Here is a 21,930-nt window from a genome sequence, read left to right on the forward strand (position 1 = left end):
GCGCATTTTTTTACTTTCTAAAAATTCACTTACGCTTTGTCATCATGTCAGATTTCCGTTATGCTGGCTGAGCATGCTGTCTCATTTACTGTCACTTCTAATTAGTCCTAGATTTCAATAGTCCTCTTACTCCCGCACATCATTTTTCACCTAGAATTTTCTAAATATTCTGTTGCAGAACAGCTCTGGTCTTTGTATGCTGCAGTGTGGTAGATAGGCACACAAGACATGTTATCAGTGTCTGCTGTAGTTACTGTCTGTTTCCTTTAATGCGTCCTGACCCAAATGTTTTTGGAAATAACATTCCTAACATTGACTGGATGAAGGATTTGTGTTAATGGACATAATACTTGTTGTTTCTCCTTTGTATCAGTCAAACCATTCTCTGGTTAATTTTTAGTATTTTCATATGTTCACAGGTGTTGGTGTGTTAAACAATTTATTGTATGCGGTAGGTGGTCACGATGGTCCTTTGGTAAGAAAAAGTGTTGAAGTGTTTGACCCCGTTGCCAGTACATGGAAGCAGGTTGCAGACATGAACATGTGCCGAAGGAATGCAGGTATAACAACAATTACTTGAAAACAGCAGCAGTATTGTTTGGTGTAAATGGCATGTTCCTGGACTTCTGCTGCTTTCATGATGTTGCAGAATAGAAACCATGCTTTTGCAGGGTGAACAGGCCAACTGCTAATTTTCATACTGGTTTCCTGTGCTTTTATTAGGTGTTTGTGCTGTAAATGGTCTCTTGTATGTAGTTGGAGGAGATGATGGTTCCTGTAATTTATCAACAGTGGAATATTATAATCCAACAACTGATAAATGGACAGTTGTGTCATCCTGTATGAGTACAGGGAGGAGCTATGCAGGTAATGTCTATAGATATTTTTTTAACAGACTTTTTACAGTATAACAGCTAGGTTAAGAAATTTGACAAAGCATCCAAAGACCTATCGAAGGTAAAACCTAAGATACTAAAATGAGTATGAAGAATCTGGTGATAGGTTTTGAGTGGTGTCTGCAAACTGTTACTTGCTACAAGGAAAAAAATGGTATTAAACTGTACTTGAGGGATTTAGCACGTAAGTGGTGAGTCAGAAAGATGACTCGGGTATGACCAGTCCTTTTATGAAAATGGGATCTGTGTCTCAATCTACGGGGTCCAATTCTTAAGTTCTTTAGGATTTGATATTTAGAAAACAAGAGCTGATCAAGGAATCTTTTACTTCAATAATTGCAGTTTCTCAAATGAGTTAAGTGAATGTTACGGATGTATTTCACTGATAACAAAATTATACATGAGTAATGGAAAATTTTTTCAAGTGAAACTTTCGAAAACTTTGCACTGATTTAGAAAACTGTCAGAGAAATTAGGGAAGATACAAACACTGATTTTTTAATGGTTTCTGATGCACATTTTTTTGACATTATGCTAGTTGCAAGGTATTATATTAAAACCTTATTTCATATTCTTGATTTTTTTTATACTACCTAAAGTTTTATGCCTCTCCTTTCTCACTTTAGGTGTTACAGTTATCGACAAACCATTATGATCAGTGAAGGGATTTTCAACTTGATTATGCACTAGAAGCAGTCTTCAACAAGTGTATTTGAAGTGACTGAGTATCTTAAGCACTTCTCTACTTGTAGCTGCACCTTGAGTCACAGTGGAAGATGTGACTGTCTACAATTGCAGATGACAGATGATGAAGATTACTCTAGGTAGAAGCAATGCGTAGGATTATTCTGCAGTTGAGCAGAAGCTGATTGAATTTTTCAAGTCAAGTGGACCTTTTTTTTTTTTTTAGCAAGGTCTTAAAAAAAAAAAAACCAACAACCCACTTTTGTAAGGACCGGCTTCTGTCAGTCATGACTGAGAAACGGATTGTCAGTGAAGAATGGTGTGTATTCTGGTGAAAGTAAATTTTTGTCTTATTTTTTCCAGAGTCTAATAAATATATTTAAAGAAATGAACCGTCAGTCTTCATAGTAGGTATTGAATCCCACCTCAGTAATTCAAGCTGGCATGGGGTAAATCTGTTTCCTTTTATAAAACTTTTGTTACATGACTATACTATGTGCATATGTTTGTGTGAGCCTAAGTTGCTTTCTATTGAAATTCTTCAAAACCTGATTTTACTATTTATAATTTGGCAAAGTACTTTGAATATGTCAGTACTATGTTGTAAAACAGAGTTGTATTTTTTGATATGTAACAATGCTTAACACTACTAATTCCCATTGAAGGAGATCAGAGATGGTATAACACTTCTTGAACAGGTGTAATTTCAAAATCTTTTTAATAAAAATGTTGCCTGTACTTATGATTTTTTTTTTTGTGTTCAATTTTGGTCACATTTAGATGTTACTTATCTTTTTATCCAAAAGGTGATTTGGCATGAAAATAACTGAAAATTTATAATGTATGAAATTGCATTGAACTTGCATGGTACTAAGGCCTATTTATGTGTGTAACCTTAGCTTCTGTTAGCTAATACCTGAATATACTGTATGTGGCCATGCTTCTAAAGCAGCTCATTTTTATTCGTTCTTGGACGGCCTCCTTTCTAACATGACCAAAGTTATTGTCATATTTGAGACATTTTCTTCAAATAAAAGTTTGTATATTGTTTCCTAATGCCAACAGATGGCTTAAAACATGTGTTTCTGAATGCAAGTCTCAAATCAAACAGTTGTACGTTGGTGAAGAGATGTGGGGGTGGGGTTGGTGTTCTAAAGACCTGAATGCAAGCATATTGAAAAGAACTTCTGAGGTTTAGGAACCGATCACGTAAATATCGCTCATTTGCAGCAGGTCTGTTGCGGAAAGCTTTGGTCTTCAGTGAGTGAAGGTAGTGGCCACCTCCAAGTTCCAGCGAAGCTCATGGGTTGGCGTGGTGCAGGGTTTTGGCAGAGGCTGCATTTACATCGATGATGGTGTTTCTCTGTGGGTGCCGGGGTGTGACACGTTGTGGTAGCGGGCTTCAGCAGGAACTTTTCACTGAGGCTGTGCATTTGTATTTGTAGAGTTTCCCCGGCAGGATACCGAACTCGGTGCGTACAGTTCTGGCCCGTTGCCACCCTGCCATACCTTGTGTTCCAGTCATTTATTTATGCTGTGGGCGGTTATGTCAGTTCTCGTACGCAAGCCCCTGTGCCCCGCACGGTCGCCACCGGTCGCGGCTGCGCGCCCACCGGCCATGCCGCCCCCCGGAGAGCGAGAGGGTGGTGGCCGTGGGGCACGGCCCGCTTCACACGCAGCGGGGAACGAGCTGCGGCGGCGGCTTCCCTCGGAACGATCGTCTCCCTCGCACCCGCGGCCCGCGCTCTGCCTGCCTGCCGCCAGGCTCCCTTTCTTGGCTGTTTCTGCCGCCGGTCCCGCCCGGGCCGGCCGTGCGAAGAGCAGGGGCGGCACCACCGGCGGCCCCGGGGCGGCTGAAAGGCCGCGCCCGCCTCAGGTATCGGTCCCCGCCTCATCACGTCTCCGACGTCAGCCCGCGTCCCTCCCGCCTCATTGGCCGCGGGCCGGGGTCGCACTATCCTCACTCCACCCCTTCAGCCAATGGGTGCGCGGGAGCCGCAGCGCCGTGCCGGCCCTTCTCACGCCTGACTCTCCGCCGCTGCCGCCAGCCAGCCAATGGGCGCCGCGCCGGGAGTTGCCGAGCGGCCAATGGGAGGGCGCTCTTGAAGAGGCGGCGGTGCCGGCGCCGGCGGGTGTTATTCCTGTGGCGGGCGCGGGTGTGGTCGGTGCTGCTGCCGCCGCTGCTGCCGTCACCCAGGTGAGGGGGCGCCCCGCCAGGGGAAGCCGAGGGCGGGCGGGCTGGCTGTCGCGGCCTGACCCGGGGGTGCCGCTGCTGGGGTGCGGGCGCCCGTCCGGCTGTGCGGCTGCTCCGCGGGGAGGGCCGGCCGTGCGCGGGTGCCGCCGGCCGGGTGTCTGCCCTGGGCATTCCCCCGCCGCCGCCATCGCCCCGAGCGCGGGTGGCGTGTGCCAGGGTCTCTCCTCTTCCTCGCAGGGGCCGCGGACGGTCTGGGACCCCGGAGTAGCCTGGTCCCTCGGCGAGCCGGCGGCGTTCCCGGAGGGTGAGTAGCCGCGTGTGCCCGCCCGTCGGGAGCTCGGGCTGGAGGCCCGCTGGGCGGCTGCTGCCGCGCGTTCCCCTCAACACGGTGTCCGTTGTAGTGTTCGTGCTTTAATGGGAGCGATAGCGTCGTGGTGCCGTTGCCAAGAGGGAAACACGCCAACTGGTGCCAGATACCGCGCTCGGTGCGGGGTTTGTGCTGGGCCCGGCCCGGGGGCGGCGGCCGGGGGCCCGTGACCCGCAGGGGCGGCGCGGGGCGGTCAGAGGGGCGCGGGGCGGCCGGGCAGCGCCTGCGGGGGGGCTGGGCTGGGGCCGGGCTGGGGCCGGGCTGCCTGGGGAAGGGAAGCCTCAGGGAGCACCTCGCTGCGGCCTTTCGGTAAGTAAAGGGGCCTTACAAGGACGATGGAGAAAGACTTTTTGTGAAGGCCTCTAGCAGCAACACGAGGGGCAGCGGTTTTAGACTAAAAAGAGTAGGTCTGGATTGGGTATATGGGCATAAGGACAGTGTTATTTACTCTGAAAGTGGTGAGACACTGGAACAGGCTGCCGAGGGAAGCAGTGTATGCCCCATCATTTGGAGGTATTCAAGGTAAGGTTGGATGGGGCTTTCACCTGCCTGATCTGGTGAAAAATGCCCCTGCCCAGCCCAAGGGGCTTGGACTAGATGACCTTTCCCTTCCAACCCAAACCAACGCTCATTCTACTCTGTGGAAGCGGCAGAAGTTTGGGGTGCCTGCAGGAGCACTGCCCCTGTGCTTTTGCAAACTGTGACAAAAACTCTATTGCTTACAGAGAGGTGGATTGCCTCGAGCCAGCTGCAGTCTATAAAGGCAGTCTGCCGTGTTGTAGTTTGCGTGGATTCTGGCTCACAGCTATGAGAAGAATGAGGTTGGATAATCCAGAGATTGGGGTTGATTTAATATTTAGATCTGACTTGAATCTCTCTGTGATCTTTTAGTACAGAATACAATTATCTTGCAAAAAGCTTGAAATGAAATTGGGTAATAATTAATATTTTTTTTATCCCTTCGCTCCTAATCTCAAAACCTGAGAGCTGATTGCCTCTCAAATTGGTTTGCCTCTCAAACCAATCTTAAGCTTTGTTCTTTTAGACTGTTCTGTAGAAAGAGAATCTGCTTTTCCCTTCCCTTTACTTTAAAACTAGGTGACAGCTAAGATAGGTAGCGTGGTTTTTTTTTCCTGAAGGTGAACTGCTGTTTATTATTCTTTTTCTCAAAATTTGCAGGTTACTTACAGACAACTGTACCAGAACTATAATTGTGATGGTTTATGTTTGAACGATGGCAGCGAACGACAGTGTTAATATCTTGAATTCCGCTTATCTGGCGGTGGAATATATAGACTCCTTCTTGCCTGACAATCCTCTGCAGCAACCATTTAAAAATGCCTGGAATTACATGCTGGATAACTACACAAAGTTCCAGATTGCAACTTGGGGATCACTTATAGTTCATGAAGTTTCGTACTTCTTGCTCTGTGTACCTGGATTTGTCTTCCAATTTATACCATACATGCAGAAGTATAAAATTCAGCAGGTAAGACAGAGTTGTGAACTACAAGCTTACTGATTTGTCTGTATAGATGCGTGAAGTAGAATGTATAACTGCAGTATCCTAGTTTCCAATTTGTATGACTCCATTTCGTCTATCACTTGGACGTCCTGGAATTGACAGAAAAAAATTCAAATGTGTGTGAGGAGAGCCATAGAAGTGAATTTTGAGGAAGGAAGGGAGTTTTTTCTGAGGGAGGGTGTCCTTTCCACGGTGGTGGTATAAAGAGAAAAGTGTATGTCAATCTTTATGTTAGCAAAGTTATCTATATAGTTTATGTGTCAGCAGGGGAAGGTGTAATAGCATCTGGTAGTAGAGGTGTGTCTTGATATTATCAAATAATTAAGCAGTGTGCTTATTTAAATAGCCTGCATCTCTTTCAGAGAACCTCTATGCGCACTGTCTTGAAAGGATTTTGGAGTTTTTTAGCAATGGAGAAGCCTGGGATGGACTGTGTGCTCCTAATTGATAGTAAAGTCACAATCTGTATTTAAGGATGGTAATTTTCCTCCAGTTCATTGTAATTTGAATTGGAAATTAATAATGCCAGCTCCTAAATTACTATAGTAATTAGTGAAATGTCTCCCTGCAAAAACTAGATGTTATCAAGGTAACTTACTTCTTCATAGGCTTGTATCTTCAGCATCTTTGTATTATTCTAGCTGTAGAAATACATTCTGTGGTGTAAAGAAGAAAAGCGAACTTAGATTTGCATTCAGCTGTTAAATAAAGTGCTCCTGCTAACTGATAAAAAGAATAGTTTGGGGCAACTGGCAAAGACAACTTCTGTTGAGAGGCTTACTTCATATTTTATAAAAAGCTAGCTTAGAAAAATGAGGTTTTGAAAAAGCTGAATCCAATCCCATGTAATTTGTATTGCCTGAGTTAATTTTTATTATTGGAAGACCTGCTATCTGTCTTCCAAGGTCAAATGGAACTGCCTCTAAAGTAGTTTTTGCAGCACTGTGGTTATGTGCAATAGAAATACGTAATACAACTGATTCTTTTTGCTGCTTCTTAGGATAAACCAGAAACATGGGAAAAACAGTGGAAGTGTTTCAAAACACTGCTCTTCAATCACTTTTTCATTCAGCTTCCTCTGATTTGTGGCACCTATTACTTCACAGAGTACTTTAACATCCCGTATGAGTGGGAAGAGATGCCTAGATGGTAGGTAGATTTTTCTTACATGTTGATGCTGAGTTACATACAGTTGAAGGCAGAATATTTAACAAATAGCATCGTCAATTCTAATACACAATAATTTTTTGGAGATGTGAGAGGTATTTGTTAGTCTTGCTTCTGTTGATGGTTAATTGCTAGAAGAGCTGATTAAAACTTACAAGAGTTCTTTAAATGGCCCCAAATGGATCTGATACTCAGAAGGGAGATTAGGAGGGAGTTTATGGAAGCGAAGCAAGCTTCATGATGGCATGGGTTTAATACTGGATTTCTGGGGGGGTTTATGCAAATTTTTTTTATTCCTCCTAAGTGTTTCTTCCCCCTCCCTTGTTTTATATCATAGCAGCAGTGTGTCCTTCAAAGGAGACAATGTACCACCTGCTTGACATTTTCCTCCTTATGCACTAAACTGATACACTTTTAAACAAAGCTGAATTAATTATAAATGCTGCCGCCTCCCCCACCCCACCCCTGCCTCGATAGTGGTTCTTTGCAAAAGAAGGTCATCTTTCTTGGAATGCTATTTTCTGTTTAGTTTAGACAGCTGACGTAGCTCTATATTTTTATATCTAGGCCATACACAGTCTATGGGTGTTCCTTACAGACTGCATGTGTAACATTGGAAGACAGCTTGCTATACTGCGTGCTGACTCCCTTCAGCATATCAACACATGAGCTGATAAGCCCAGTAGTCCATGTACATGGTCATTAACATTTTTAGTATGTTAAAAAGACAGTGTTAATAGTGCACTGTTACTCAGTCAGTAATAGGCTGAACATTTCCTACCCTTACTGGTAGATAACTGTTTTCTCCATCAAGATTGTGTGTATATTATATATATATATATGTATATATTATATTCTATAACTAATAGCTCTTCTGCTTTTTAAAGGTATGTTCTGGTTGCCCAGTGTTTTGGATGTGCAGTGATTGAGGATGCCTGGCACTATTTCCTGCATAGATTGCTGCATCACAAGAGAATATACAAGTATATTCATAAGGTTCACCATGAGTTTGTTGTATGTATTCCTTGATATTTTTTAATAGTTTTTAGTATATAAGGTTTCATACAACTTGTTTAAACATCTTATTTGAAAGACTTAAGAATTTTGTATCCCTCTAATACTGTGATAGATGTCTTTTCTTGAGCTCTTTGTCAGGAACAGGCATCCATTTTGTTTCTGAAAACACCTCCTGTAATTTTATTTCATTTAATGGAAATGAAAGAGTGCACTCTTGCTAAAGTTTGATCATATCTGTTGAGCTAGGTGCAGCAGGCTTTTAGAAGTTTATATATAGGTCTCATTGTTAGGGGAGGGGAAATGATAGATTTCTGGTTTTGATTGTTCGTCAGTTCTCCACCATTTAGGGTGTTGTTTAGGGCATACTAATCCCCAGAACATGAACCTGCACAGCCTGGGTGTGTGCATCATGTGTGCAGCATACTTGATTCGGGGTAGGACTGTAGCTTTGGGAATGGGCCTCGTGGAAGCAGTATAGCCAGTTGTGTGAATCTGCATGGAGAGCACAGTGCAGCATGGAGATACATTGGGTGGCTCTGTGTGTATCAGTGTTGGAGCTGACACTAACCACAGTAATGAGCTGTGCTTGGCTGGAGGTGGCACTGTTTGAGTAAGGTAGGGTGCAGCAGTGCCTACACCTGGTAGTATCGCCGTGTTTAGATGGCACTGGCTTTGGGTCACAGAAGTGTTAATGCTACTCTGTGTGTGTTGTGTTTCAGTGTGTAACTTGTACTGTGCCTAAGGTCAGCTGCAAGCTGCTGGGTTAGGGGTGGTTTATACAGACTGCCAGTAGTAGAGAGGCTTGGTATTGATTGATACGTTCATATTTATGTACATCTGCAGCAGCAGATACTGTTTTCCTCTTGCTCCTGGCAGCCCCTCAGGTTTCTGGCAGGAGCAGCTTCTGCCCGTTACTCTTGAGAGTGGTTAGTAGTTCATACGGGAGTCATCTGTAGACTAATGACAGTTTCACTAAAAACTCTCCCTGATGGTAAAAGTCCATAAGCCGAAGTGGACTTTATTTTTCTTCCGATAACCAAACTTAAAACCTTCAGCATTAGATCAAATTTTTTTAAATTGTTCTTTGTATGGTGTTCTACTTCTGAAAACTCTCAGTAGAATGTTTTTTTTGGTAAACCGAATGTAGGAATGACTGGGGGGTGTGTGTGTATATACACACACATATGTAAAGGAAAGAAAATGTTTTATTTCTGTCTCAAACATTTGAAGGGTACAAATTTATTTAAAAAAATCATCAAAGTTGAGGGATTTTTTTATTTTAAAAATAAACTAAGTGCATCCCGATTCTGAAAATATTTTGGCTTCCTTCTTTCTTCTGCTTCCAAGACTAGATGCATAGCAAAGCTGATAGGAGCTTGCCAAATGCTTTAATATTCCTGAAATAACACTTTGGCCTGGGGTAAGGGTAAGCCTAAACAAAAGGTTTCAACTAGTAGTGAAGTGTTTGGAATCACTAATGGGATGATAATCCGTATGTCTTTGGAATACTGTTTTCCCGACAAGGAGCTGAACACCCGTGTTAAGGCCTTTGCTCAATTGTATCATTTCCTTTGCCCACAACATCATTCAGTTTGTCCTGTTGTAGTCTTGTGGGGTGATGGGAACGGGAGAGTACTGCAAGATGGTGATTCTGATTTGGGGGTATATAAAATCAAAAATGGTGACTGTTTTCCTGTCTGTTACCTCTTTATAGTCTCCATTTGGAATGCAAGCAGAATATGCACATCCTCTGGAAACACTTATCCTTGGAACTGGCTTTTTTATTGGGATTGTTGTTTTCTGTAACCATGTGATTCTTCTGTGGGCATGGGTGATATGTCGCTTGATGGAAACCATTGACGTACACAGGTGAAATCCTCATTGCCTTCTCTTCTCCCTAAGTCTGTCTCCAACTTACCTGTCTCTGTCATTGAGATTTATTGTTTATTTTGCACTGAAATGCTTTTACCTGTCTTACAAAGAACAACATGACTGAACAGTTACCAGTTTTCTCTTTTGAGGTAGTGTTAGTAGCAAATCTTGCTGATTAAAAGAGTGTAGGCTATCAGCTAGAGGGTTTCAGAAGCTAGATGCCTGATTAGGATGTCTGGCTGTATAAATTAGGATATTTGGTGTACGAATGATCTTACGCATGTTAGAACACCAAAAATCAATTACAAAAAGTGATATTCCAGCTAAGAGTTTTTTTTCCATTTAGTACTTTGTCAGACAGTTTTGCTGGACAAGAGAAACTTTAGGCTCTACAACCACTGTCTGTCTTTAAAACAACTACATAAATTGCTTTTGTCTGTTTGTTAATTGTAAATAGAAAGGACAAGTATTCCTGTTTCTGTAGTAAAACTGACTTCTTTCAGATTTGGCTCCACAATCCTAGTGCAAGTCCCAGTAGGTTTGGTTGGGTCCATCTGTAAATGAATGAGCTTTTCTTCCTATGTTCAAGAGGAAGAGGGCAGTAGGAGTTCATTTTTAAAATGCCAGTATTAACACTTGACCTTACGTCTTGTAGATATGTTAGGAAGCATATGGTGTCTTCTTGTAAGCTGTGTCAAGTGTTTTAGTGGAATGTGAGCTACTAATGAACTCATTGTACAAATCATTGCGGGTTTCATGATATGTTGCTTGTAGACTGAGAAGTGTATGTTGTGACATACCATGAAGTAATTGATGCAATACAAATCTTCTTTGACAGTTACGTGAGGTGTTTGTAACAAGTCACCTTGCACTCTCCCCACTAGGTGGTGGTAAGATGCCTTCCAGTACTACTAAGCAAAAAAGTTGAAATCCCTCTAAACCAAGTGCTTTTAATATTATTTTAATTGTATATTTCAAAAATTTGAAGAACTTGCAATAAGCTGAAAATAAGACTAGAAATATTACAGTTGTAGTTGATCTGAGATGCTGTTTGAGGAGGAGCTGAGCTGAGGTTCGTAGCTTGTCACAAAAAGATAGTGTTACTGTTCCTCCTGCCTAATGTCACACTGAGTCAGGAAAAGGTGCTAAGCCAGCAGGAAGTCACCCACTGTGAGTTTATTTATTTATTTATTTATTGGTGACTTTCTTGAATGTTTTTGTATTGCCAAGTACACTGAGCTGAAAAGGCCAGCGAGTACCAAAGCTGTTGTGGGGATAGTTTACAGAAGTATTTGGCTAGGATAGGAGGGGTCTTGTTTTTCATATTATGCCAGTATTTCAGTGATTACTGCAGGGTCTTACAATACCAAAAAATCTTTTCATTTTATATAAAAATGACAAGTTATGGCCTATATTTTGTGTTTTATGTCTGGAAAAAGTCCTCACTCTAGTTACTTTTTATCTTTTTTTCCTCCCCTGTAGTGGTTATGATGTTCCACTGAACCCTCTTCACTTGGTGCCTTTCTATGCTGGGGCTCGTTTTCATGATTTCCATCACATGAACTTTATCGGCAATTATGCTTCAACTTTCACGTGGTGGGATAGAATCTTTGGTACAGACTCTCAATTCATTGCCTATAAAGAAAAAGAGAAGAAGCAACAACTCATAACAAAGAAGAAGGTTAACTAGATTTCCAGTGTAAAAATTCTGATGCTAATACTGGTAGTCAACTTTTGCTTTTCTGTAAAGCAAAATAGGGATTGGGTGTTAAGCATAAATCTTGTTCCTTGGCTACTAAGTGGTAGGCAAAAACATCTAATTACACTGCAGCATCTTCCTAATGGGAATGCTTTCTATTTTATACATAAGCACTGCATATATTTTAACTACAGATTTAAAGATGATGCAAAAAAAATGAGATGACTTACGTCTATCCTTTTTTCTTTGGGGGGGCCGGTGTGTGGAAGTAATATTCAGTTTTATCTTTAATGTTGCCCACTTTGGATCCAGGTGGAATTGTATATGTACGCTGAAATTTGACTTAGTTTTTTTTAAATATATATTCTTAAATTTGTAATTTCAAATAGCAGAACATATTAACTAGTATAAGAACTGTATTATTTAAATACTGGATAAAAGTTGCTTAAAACCAAAACATCTGTTAATGGGGAGCTTGGACTGGCCTTTTGCACACTGGATAATGCGAACTGTTAATAACTGAATACCTGGCTAAACACGAGTTAGCAGAGACATTCCTGATCTAGATTTATTACGTTATTTTAGATTACAGGGTAAAAAGAATAGAAGTTTTTAATTGAAGAAACTGTTTTTTGCTGCTCTTTTGAAGTTGGTCTGTCAGTGTACTTAGCATTTACATTACATTCTTGTCTATGTGTTGTAATTTGCTGAACTGACTTGTTGCTATATTTGCACTTGTGACTGATGAAATAAATGTGGTTTGGTTTGATGCGTGTATTATACCTTTCATATAGGAACCATATAGGATATAGTGTCTTACTCTGTTAATCTCTTTAATGAAGCAGCATTGTTTCTGTTAGTATGGTCTACAGCAGTTAAACTGTTAAACTTCTTACAGAGACAGCAGTAAAAAAAGGAGATGGAGAACATCTTGTAAGTACCGCTGGTTTGTGTTTTGAGGGCTACTCAGTGTAGTGACAACTTTTGGGCCAAGTGCATTCTCAAGTTAAGCTACAGCTTTCCAAACTAGAATCTCAGAATCTACTATTTGAGTTGTACTCCTAATAGAAGCAGTAGTCTAATATTGTTGAATCTACTCTGTCTGTTGCCCAGGAAATAACAGTGGAAGTATTTAAGAAGGGCTTAACCCTTACAAAGGTCTTGCACTTTGAAGAGCAGCTGACATTAAAATACAGACTTCAAATACCACTTCATCTAGCCTGTAACCCCTTTAGAGACGCTTAGAGTGTTTTGCTTATTCAAAACCACCTGAATTTTCATGCCGCTTCACATGAAGTCTGGTGTATGTAATACTCTGAACAGGCACTCCTGTGGAAGTGCAGATGAGATCAGGCGTCTTAACAAAAAAACCAAGGTGTTAATGACATTGAGAGTGATTCAGATATTACTTGAGATGTGGGAGTGGTTCAGATTCCTCTTCTGCATGTGTTTTGTGGAAGCTTTTACTTCTCTGTCTGTATCCCTGTTGAATCAGTGTTATTCCCCCTTCTCTGTAAAAGGAAGTAAAAAAACTTGACTGTGGCAGGTGAATGGAAGCTGAAATCCTGTGTTCACTTTATAGCAGAGACTGGTACTTAAGACTTGCTGAATCCATACGCACTGCCAGCCTGAACTCTCCAAAGCAACCTTTTTAATCAGATTTCAGAGATGGCCATTATCCTCTTTGCTTTTTCAACTCCCACTCTTGTCCTGCAGCTGCAGCCATACTTAGCTTTACTTTACTGAACCCCTAGCCTAAAAATACAAAGAGCTTTTAGTGCTTCGGATTTTTTCCTGCATACAGGATTTTATTCAGTGGTTCTCAGCCTGCTGGCTTGTGCCTATATGTACCCTGTCACAAAATTGTGTACAGCTATGACCCAGTTGCTTAAATACCCCAGTAAAGGTATTTGTAAGAGCTTGGTGCCTCCTCAGCTACTGGAGAGCTCAATCAGAGCACTAAAAGCTTTAGGATTACTTATAATGTTAAAACATATATTCCGTTCTTCAAGAGGTTTTTAAAATAAGGAATGTAATTTCAACATGTTGCTTACGCCACCAGTTTAGGTAGTGTGCATGGTGTTTGCTTTTTTTTTTTAGGTTTGTTGTTCAGCACTTGAATCCATCTTTTTCTGACACCCATTGCTATTTCAGGGGTTTGGGTTATTTTATGCACATCCTTAGTGTACGATGTGATGACATCATTGCTTTTGATCTTTCTTTAACAGATCTCTGGAGAATTATGCAAGCTGTGCTTTATAAGTTTAATTTTTGCTGAAAAAATGTGCCTCTTTCAGAGAGAGGAACTTGCATTTGAAAATGATAGGCTTGTTTTGCCGCAGGACTCGGGCAGACCCGCATTTTACCACCACACGCCGCCTTTCAAATGCAGAACCTTGTATGTATTACTGAACGTAGTGATGCTGCCTGGTGAATGACCTGCTTCATTACTACGTATCTTCTATGAATATCAACAACTATGTCAGGAAATTAGATTTTTGAGGTTTTAGGCCTTTTATTAAATAAGACTGCACTGATTTTTTTTCCATATTTAGTGAGAGACAATATAGAGTGTGTGTCATTCTGAATACTAACAGCAAAAGAAATGAGAGCAACGTATGGGTGACAGTCTCTGGCTCTTCACAAGGCACAACAAAACCTCACACAATCTGTTGTTCTTTGTCCTCTTTAGCCAGGAGACAGATTTAACTCTTAGAAGTGGTAGGATAGGGGAATAAGAGGGGGAGCAACATCTTCCACAACTTAATCTTTTTCGGAAAGTCCAGTTTAGTTTAAGTAATGCTTATCTGTGGGAAATAACAGCTCGCACTCTCCCATAGGGCATGACAAATAGTTAAGTCCTGTGAAAGCGATGAATTAATTTCTTGGGTTTTGTGTCAAAAAAACATGGAAACTTGAAAAGTGTAATGAATCGTTAAGATTAGGATTGCAAAATAAACAACTGCTTTTGGCTGCTGATGTGAAATACTAAGTAAGGTTTATGTTACACTACAGCAAAGCTTGCCAGAAAATAATGATTGATACTATGATTTTATTTGTAGATTATATGACTTCATTTATTTCCATCACTGAGTTTATAATGAGTGACTGCTGAGGTAGACTGTTTTAAGATAATTTTAAAGAAAAGTGCAGTATGTTTCCAGATTTTAACATGCATTTTACTGAAAAATGATACCGAAACCTACGTTATGGCTACAGCTAGTTACTGCTGACTATGGTGCCTGGTCCATTGCCTCCAAGTCTCCATCCCGTTGCTGCTGCCTCTCTCTGCCAGGTGCAGCCTTCGGGTAAGTCTCAGCCATCAAAACCTGTAACTGGCAGGTTTCAACAGAGTTTTTAACAGGGAGAAGGCAACCTTTTGCCATGGGTTCTAGTTATAATTTTCTATCCGTGAAGGTAGTAAGCACAGCAATCAAATTGCTTTTTAATGGTATTTTTCACCAACTAACTGTAATATATAATGTCTTCCACAGCAAGGCGTAGCCTCTGTTTCTCACATCCCTTCAGTGGCTTGTCTCTGGATTGTCAATGTCTTGTTTCACCTATAGATATCAGAACTGTGTCCCTGGATCATCCTTTCTAATACCACCTTGGCGGTATAATCACATCCTTCCTCTTAACCGTTGTCCTTCTGTCTAAACATTCAAAAATAAAATTAGCTGTTCTGCACCACTACGCTGGAAAACACAGTCAAGTTACCCATTTCTTGTGTTCTCTCCATGCTACCAGCAATACTGCTTGCCAGACTGTTAGGAGTGTGGTTTGTATTTCTTGCTCTTCAGCATAATTTGCAATTTGCTGCTCTGAAATATTTAAAAGTGCTCAACTTACCAAGTAATCTAAATCACATTCCAGACCCGCTGTATCTTTATTATTCACTGGTTTTTGTCATCTGCAAATTTTAATCAGTTTTGATTCACATTTATGTAATCACTGAATAAATTAGCCCCCGGACTTGAAATACTAATTGTTGTGTTTCTCTGTGTGAGTGTTTGGTGCTGTAGCCGTGCCATCTCTCAGGAACGGCATTGTAGTTCAGTCTCCAGGACCTAACACTGCTGCAGTGATTAATCCTGCAAATTGAAGGAAGGGGCAGCAATAAGCCACAGCCGTTTGTGTAGGTACGCAGTGTGTACATGCAAACGTCAGGTACATTGATGTGAAATTTGAGTTGCAGCCTATGAACAGGCTCTGTGCAGTATTGTTACATGTATGGGGGTTCACCACCACAGTAAGCTCATGAACACCTGATAGGGTTGAGTTTCAGTAACATGGGTGAGTCATCTAACAGGTGGGGAGACAATAAAAGATTCAGTCTTGCAATACATAACTGGAAGGTGGGGTGGTTTTGGGTTTTTTTCGCTTTCCCTTTCTGTAACCTGCGAACTGCCTTGTCTGTATTTGCATTTTTAAATATTCATTCTTTTTTTGTTTATATTTCCTTTGACCTGCCTTTTGTTAAGCCTGTTGTCAAAGTACTGAAAACGCCACAACTTTCTGTATCTCAACCGTGTTTTGCAAGCAGCCAAGAAACAGAGCCATTGAGTTGTGTGAGACATTTGGGAGGTTGGTGATAGAAGCTTCTGCCTTGACAGTTTCAAGTGACCAGAGCTGCCAGGTATAGTATGTGTATATAATAAGCTTTCAGGCAAGTTTTGTGAAAGCTTCTTCCACAACTTATCTCTACCTACTCGCCCAGAAAGTTGTCAACACTGAGATCAACTGTTCCCTTTGTAAAATTGATTTGAGCTATTCTATCTCTATCATTAATCTCTTGATTGAAACCCTTCCTACCCTTTACCTGGTCCTTTAGGACATATATGGTCCGTAGCTGTTTTCTCTGAATAGCTGTGCTGTGTGAATACCCTAATTAGTCTTCCAGATTTTTTCCAAGGCTTTCCAATGCGATGTAACTGGCTATTAGCAGGCCCAAGATAGCCCTCCTCCGAGGGGGGCTTAAAGACCAGCTGGTGATTTGGTCTTGCTTATCTGAACACGCTTCTCCTTATGCATGCGTTATGGCCAGCATCCTACTTGTGTTCCTAGTATGTTAGAAAAAAACAGTCTTCCTCATGCAGTATAATGCACCCTCTCACTTCTTTCCAAATATAAATCAGAGAAGTTTACTGAGTATTTCCATGGTGTAATTAACCGTACCTTGCCTTTAATAGTGTGGCCTCCATCATAGAGTGTTTTTAGGATTTGTGCTGTTCTGATGTGCTTCTCTTGTTTTGAATGGACGTAGCTTTATGGTTCTCATTTTGGGTTATACAAGAAAACAGTTGCCTCAGCCTGCTTGTCTTGCCACACAAATAAAAAACCGGTTCAGAATTACTCAAGTCTTGCAAGCAGAACTCTGTGAGCGTGAGGGTTTTTGGGCTTCTGGGGAAGTTTTATTTATATACTTGTTGGTGGATCGTGATTTGCTGAAAAAGATTCAGGCGAGTCAAAAGTGTTTGAAATTTGAATCACATTCAGCAAATTGTTTTGGCCAAAAAAATGTAGTGATATGTCAATATATATGATTACTATATATATGTTTGTGTGTGTATATATATATTTGCCTATAAATAAATATTTTTGGAAATGTCAGTGAAATTTTCTTCACCAGTACCAAATTATTAGGCAGCGAAATACAGTCTACTATTTGGTGTCATATACAGACATAAGAGACAGGTAAACCAGATTTGAAATCTGCTGATGGGGACACTTTCTGCGCGGGGAGCAGCTCTGCTCCCTGCTTTAGTTAGTGTCGTAGGCTTACAAGGCCCTGCCCAGAAGCCTGGTTATGCACATAGGCTGAGAACGCCCTTGCAGTTAGGGTGTTCCTCTGAGGCTAAGGGAAGTGCAGAACCTTTTTCCGCATTACAAGGGAATTTGGCCTTTGCTTGTGATGACAGTCCTCATCTCCGAACTGTAGAAAACGGGGAGGGATCAGATCCAAAGGAAGTCACAGATTTATTCCTCCTGCTCAGTTCTGCGAATGCTCCTAAGATGCCTGAGAATCTAATCATCGTTTCTTAATCCTGTATTAAAAAAAATTTAGTACATGTGAACTCAAAATGAAACATTCGATAGTATATAAAATGCCCTGTTTTATACAAGATGTGTGTGTGCATGTGCTTTTATAGGTACTCATTCTCTTAATTATGTTAGGGGTGGTTAATAAGTATGGAAATCAGTGTAAATCCATTCAGATCTCGTTGTGAGACTAGTTTTGTGTAGTGGAATAATAATTCACTGCTTGAAGAGATGAAAAGAAAAAGATTATTTCTGAGCTTACTTGCATCCTCTAGTAACACTGTATTTTGGGCCAATAAATTGGAAGGGAAGCCAATGCAGTTGCTACACTGCACAAAGGGTTTTTTTGACTGATCAGAAAGTTCTCCCAGAAAATGATACTAAAAAAGTTTAAAATTGCAACATCAGCAGATTTGTTTACTTTGTGTATAGGGTGCAAGGGAAAGTGATGGAGAGAAGGAATATTTAGCCTGTGATTAATGTAGCCAACAAAACTGAAAAAGAATGTGAATCTTTTGAATGCTAGGTCAGCTACCTTTATTTGCAGTTCCTTTTGGAGCTCTGAGAGCGTTGCATGTACTGAACATAATTCTAAAGCAGTGTGAAGTCATCAACAAATTTGTAATACGTTTCATGCTGTCAGAGGGATGGCACTTCTGTGATCCTGAGGCTGAGCAGTGGTCTTGGGAAGAGAAAACAACGCATCAGCATCCAAGTCTTGGAAAATGCTTAGAGCAAATTTGCACTGTCATAACCCCAGAGCTGATGCGATGTGATATGGTGGGCATCTCCCAAAGTTTTGTTGCAGTAAGAATTAAGAGTTGAAGGCTCTGAGAAGTGCTCTGAAGGTCCCTTTGCACATAGGCGCATTCTTGTAACCCTGGAATTCCGCTGGGCAGAGAAGCTTCTGAACCCAGCTGGTGCTGGATGATGGTGAGGAGTGGGTGAGTGAGCATTGGTGCTTGCTGGGAAGAAACACCTCCAGTAGCCCAGGACTGATAGGACACTTACAGGTAACGAGCGTAAGTGACTCTAGGCAAATGGAGATGTCAGTATTTGTATGTAATAGTTGCATTTTCAGGTCTGAGTTTCAGGTGTTAGATGAGTTTCTGAGCTGGTGTATCACGAAGCATCAATGAAGATGTTCTCCTGGAAGATGTTATTTCCATTATCTTCTTGGTTGGAACTAGATAACCCTTTGTGATCTTAGGGATATTTTCCTAAATTACAGGTTATTAACAGATCTTTCTGAAAATTGATTTGATGTAATCTGGTGATGGAACAGGACATTATATAGGCTCACCCTTTCAGATCAGGGTAAAATATGTATTAGATTATCAGGGACAAGATTCTGTTTGTAGAAGGAAAAACTGGAGTGTGATTTTCAAACTTTTCAAAATTCTGAAGGTCTCCAGATTTTCCAGTGAGGCTTTTTGTCCTTTAAAATCAATGAAAAACATTAATGTGGAAGTTGCTCTTTAGCACTTAGACGTTTTCTTTTATCAGGTGTCCTGTACGGGCTGTTTCGGCACACTCTGAACACCTACGCCTATAGCGACGGGAGGGGACCCAGGTGGCGCCGGGGGTCCCGCAGTGGCTGCGGGCTGGAGCAGCCCGTGACTCACTGATGTGCGGCGAAGGCTCCGCTTCCCGCTGGGCACGCGGGACGCGCTCTCCCAGTACCGCCAGTACCGGGGAGCCAGTGCTGCTGCTATCGCTGCCTGCTGTGGGCCACGCTGCCTCACGGCCCATCGCCTGCCGCCCTCCCGGTGGGATCCATCGCACACGCCGTGTCACGGCAGCAGCGCGGTGCGGTGTGACCCCCGCGGCGCCGCCTGCTCCCCGGCTCTCGGGAGCGGGTGACGGCGGGGGAGGGTGTTTCACCGGGCAGCGAAGCAGCGCCGCGCCAGCCCCGCCCCGGGCCGCTCCAGCGCGCAGGTGTTGGCTGCCCGGTGCGCCCCGCGCCGCTGCCGCTCCCCGCGCTCCGACACTGCGGGGTCCGCACCCCATACCCCCCCCCCCCCCCGCGGGAGCGCCCCCCCGCGCAGCCGGTCCCGCCTCCCCGCCCCGCCCCCCGCTCGCTCGGTCCCTCCCTCCCTCCCGCCGGGGCCGGGCAGCTGCGCGGCCGCGGGCAGGCGGGCGGGATGGCGGTGCGGGCGCGGGTGCTGCTGGCGCTCTGCGGGCTGCTGGCTGCCTGCCGGGCGGCGGCCGAGCCGGCGGCGGGGCCGGGGGGGTGCCAGCCGGCGGCGGCGGCTGAGCGCCGAGGAGGGCATCTCCTTCGAGTACCACCGCTACGCCGAGCTGCGGGAGGCGCTGGTGGCCGTCTGGCTGCAGTGCCCGGCCATCAGCAGGATCTACACGGTGGGGCGCAGCGCCGAGGGCCGCGAGCTGCTGGTCATCGAGCTCTCCGACCGCCCCGGCGAGCACGAGCCCGGTAAGGGGGCGGCGCCGCACCTGGCGGCGGCGCGGGGCGGTGCGGGGCGCGGCGGCTGCGGTCGGGCGCTGTCCCTGGGGCGCTGCTGCGGGAGCGCCACCGGCCGCACCCCGCGCCCCGCGGCGGGCCGTGGCGCCCTGCGGGGAAGGTGCGGCGAGAGCCCGGTGAAGGGGCGGGGGCGCTGCGGGAGCGCGCGGGGGGCACGTGCCCGTGGAGCCGCGCCGGTGTCGCGGGGCGCGCGGATGCCGCCGTGTGCGCGCGCAGGGCGGACCGCGGCGCCGGGCTCGGCGCGCCCAAGGGCGCCATCCCGACAGGTGCCCGGGGCCGGCCAGGAGCCACCGGCGCGGCGCCGCGCGTCCCTCGGCGGGTCACGGACCGGGTCTCGAGCCCTCGGGCTGTCGGCGGAGAAGCGGCTGCCCTGGGCCCCGGCGTGTCGGGCACGGCCGGGGCTGCGTGCGGCTCCGCGGCCTGAGCGTCACCTGGCTCCGCGCCCGCAGGGGACTCGGTGCCGCTGCCAGCGCTGGGGCTGCCGGTGGAGGCTACGCGGTGCTGAGTGTAAGGGAGACGGAGGAGGAGGCCGGGGTAGCAAAGCGTTGTCCTGGAATGAAAAATGTAGGAACTGCAGTGAAAGTTGAGAATTTTCCTTGTGGTTTGGTGCCATCTTGGTGTGAGGGGTGGTCCTGAAGCACAGAGTGAATCTGTCGCCACTGTGTCATTTGTGGGCCGGAATGATCCGTTGTGTCAGGGGACATCACCCCAGGTCCCTGTCGGGCACTTGTGCCGGCTGGGGCAGGGGCCAGGAGCACGCTGCAGCCCGCGGCGTGGCCGTGCCTCTTCCCGGGGACACGCTGCTTCTCCGGTTGGCGTCACTGACTTGGGAAAGGGTTTGTCATTGAGCCCAGCCCAGAGAGACTCCAACTGCGTATCAGTGAGCAATAACAGGCTGCAGAAAAGAAAATTTCCTGTGGATTCCATCCACGTAAAAGCTGCAGCGCATGTCAAGCGTTCCCTAGAACGTGCTCGGTCCCTCACAAAGGGAGCCCTATAGACAAAAATGCCACATGTTGTAATGTCCCAGTCACGTGGCAGGGAATGTGATGAGTCCTGGCAATCTTTAGTGGCGGATGCTGAAAATGCTGGGGTTTGCAGAGGATTAACCAGGGGTTGACCCAGCACAATTTCATTGTTTTATTTCAGTCCTCGGAGTTTCACTCTGTGAGGTACCGAGCATTTCTCAAGAAGTGGAGAGCTGCTACAGCTGCTGTCGCTGTCTGCAGTGGCACATGCGGGGAACCCAGGGATCCGCCTAGGGACGGCGGTGAGCCAGACCCCGTGCCTGGTTATGGTTGTGGTCCTTTGGGAGAGCTGTAAAGGCACGGATTAACATCCCGGCGCCTTCCTTACAGAGCCTAAGCACCTACGTGTTATCCTAATGGCGCTTCTCAATAGCGTGCCCTTTCTTCTGCTGTGCAGTAGAAGGTAGCACTGTTTATTTTTCCGTGTGAGCTTTTTTAAGCCGTGCAGTGGAAGAAGTGGAGCCTTGTACCAGGCTGGGCAGGGAATAGGAGGCTGATTCTGCAGCTCGTACCTGAGGGGGGATGCTCGCGCGCTCAGAGCATCCATGCCTGATTCCCAGAGCAACGACAGGAATAAAGACATATTTTGTGATTAAAGCTTGTGTGATCAGGTCCTGATTTATCATCGTTACTAAAAAATGATAGTTTCACAGACACACATATACATATAGTTAATTTTTCATGACAGGCCAACCAGTTGTTATTGCTTAACAGAATCTGTCCCTACAAGAACTCCTGAGTGTCACGGGGTTTATTTTTAAACATGTATGAGCATAAATGAATGCATACTGTGGTTCATAGGTTTACAGTCTGTAGAGAGGTCATGCTTCTAGAAGCCTGGAATATGCAGGCATGATACGTGAATTATCTAGTGAGCTGCTGTGAAAACAAAAACCAAATGTTTCTGTTCACTTAGTAAGCAAGATGATGACAAAATAAATCAGGAAAGTGTCAGCA

General features: G+C 44.4%; 3 protein-coding genes across 6 annotated transcripts in view; all 3 read left to right on the forward strand.

Annotated features, from left to right (window-relative positions):
- KLHL2 (kelch like family member 2) overlaps positions 1-2,318 on the forward strand; it is a 61,571-nt gene extending 59,253 nt beyond the window's left edge. For all 4 annotated transcript variants that reach the window (XM_040601562.1, XM_040601578.1, XM_040601594.1 and 1 more), the window contains 3 exons: positions 420-560; positions 724-867; positions 1,523-2,318. In XM_040601562.1, the coding sequence (XP_040457496.1) occupies positions 420-560; positions 724-867; positions 1,523-1,551 (314 nt within the window). In that variant the 3' untranslated portion in view covers positions 1,552-2,318. The remainder of the gene's footprint in view (positions 1-419; positions 561-723; positions 868-1,522) is intronic.
- A 1,345-nt stretch (positions 2,319-3,663) lies between these two features.
- On the forward strand, positions 3,664-12,190 carry MSMO1 (methylsterol monooxygenase 1). The gene is made up of 7 exons (XM_040601606.1): positions 3,664-3,777; positions 4,012-4,078; positions 5,321-5,630; positions 6,667-6,815; positions 7,721-7,847; positions 9,565-9,719; positions 11,205-12,190. The coding sequence occupies exons 3-7, from the start codon at positions 5,376-5,378 to the stop codon at positions 11,410-11,412; spliced, it is 894 nt and encodes a 297-aa protein (XP_040457540.1). The 5' UTR covers positions 3,664-3,777; positions 4,012-4,078; positions 5,321-5,375; the 3' UTR covers positions 11,413-12,190.
- Positions 12,191-19,592: 7,402 nt separating this feature from the next.
- Positions 19,593-21,930, forward strand: part of CPE (carboxypeptidase E) — a 58,238-nt gene continuing 55,900 nt past the window's right edge. The window contains 2 exon segments of the mRNA XM_040601620.1: positions 19,593-19,685; positions 19,687-19,897. Coding sequence (XP_040457554.1) covers positions 19,608-19,685; positions 19,687-19,897 — 289 coding nt within the window. The 5' untranslated portion in view covers positions 19,593-19,607.

This window comes from Falco naumanni, chromosome 1 (assembly GCF_017639655.2).
Source record: "Falco naumanni isolate bFalNau1 chromosome 1, bFalNau1.pat, whole genome shotgun sequence".
In the NCBI taxonomy this organism is placed as follows: Eukaryota; Metazoa; Chordata; class Aves; order Falconiformes; family Falconidae; genus Falco; species Falco naumanni.

Bases quoted from the DNA above. Each gene is read 5' to 3' on its own strand.
- MSMO1 (XM_040601606.1), top strand. From the start codon at position 5,376: ATGGCAGCGAACGACAGTGTTAATATCTTGAATTCCGCTTATCTGGCG. The intron at 6,816-7,720 runs GTAGGTAGATTT...TGCTTTTTAAAG, and splicing joins TGGGAAGAGATGCCTAGATG to GTATGTTCTGGTTGCCCAGT. The intron at 9,720-11,204 runs GTGAAATCCTCA...CCTCCCCTGTAG, and splicing joins GAAACCATTGACGTACACAG to TGGTTATGATGTTCCACTGA.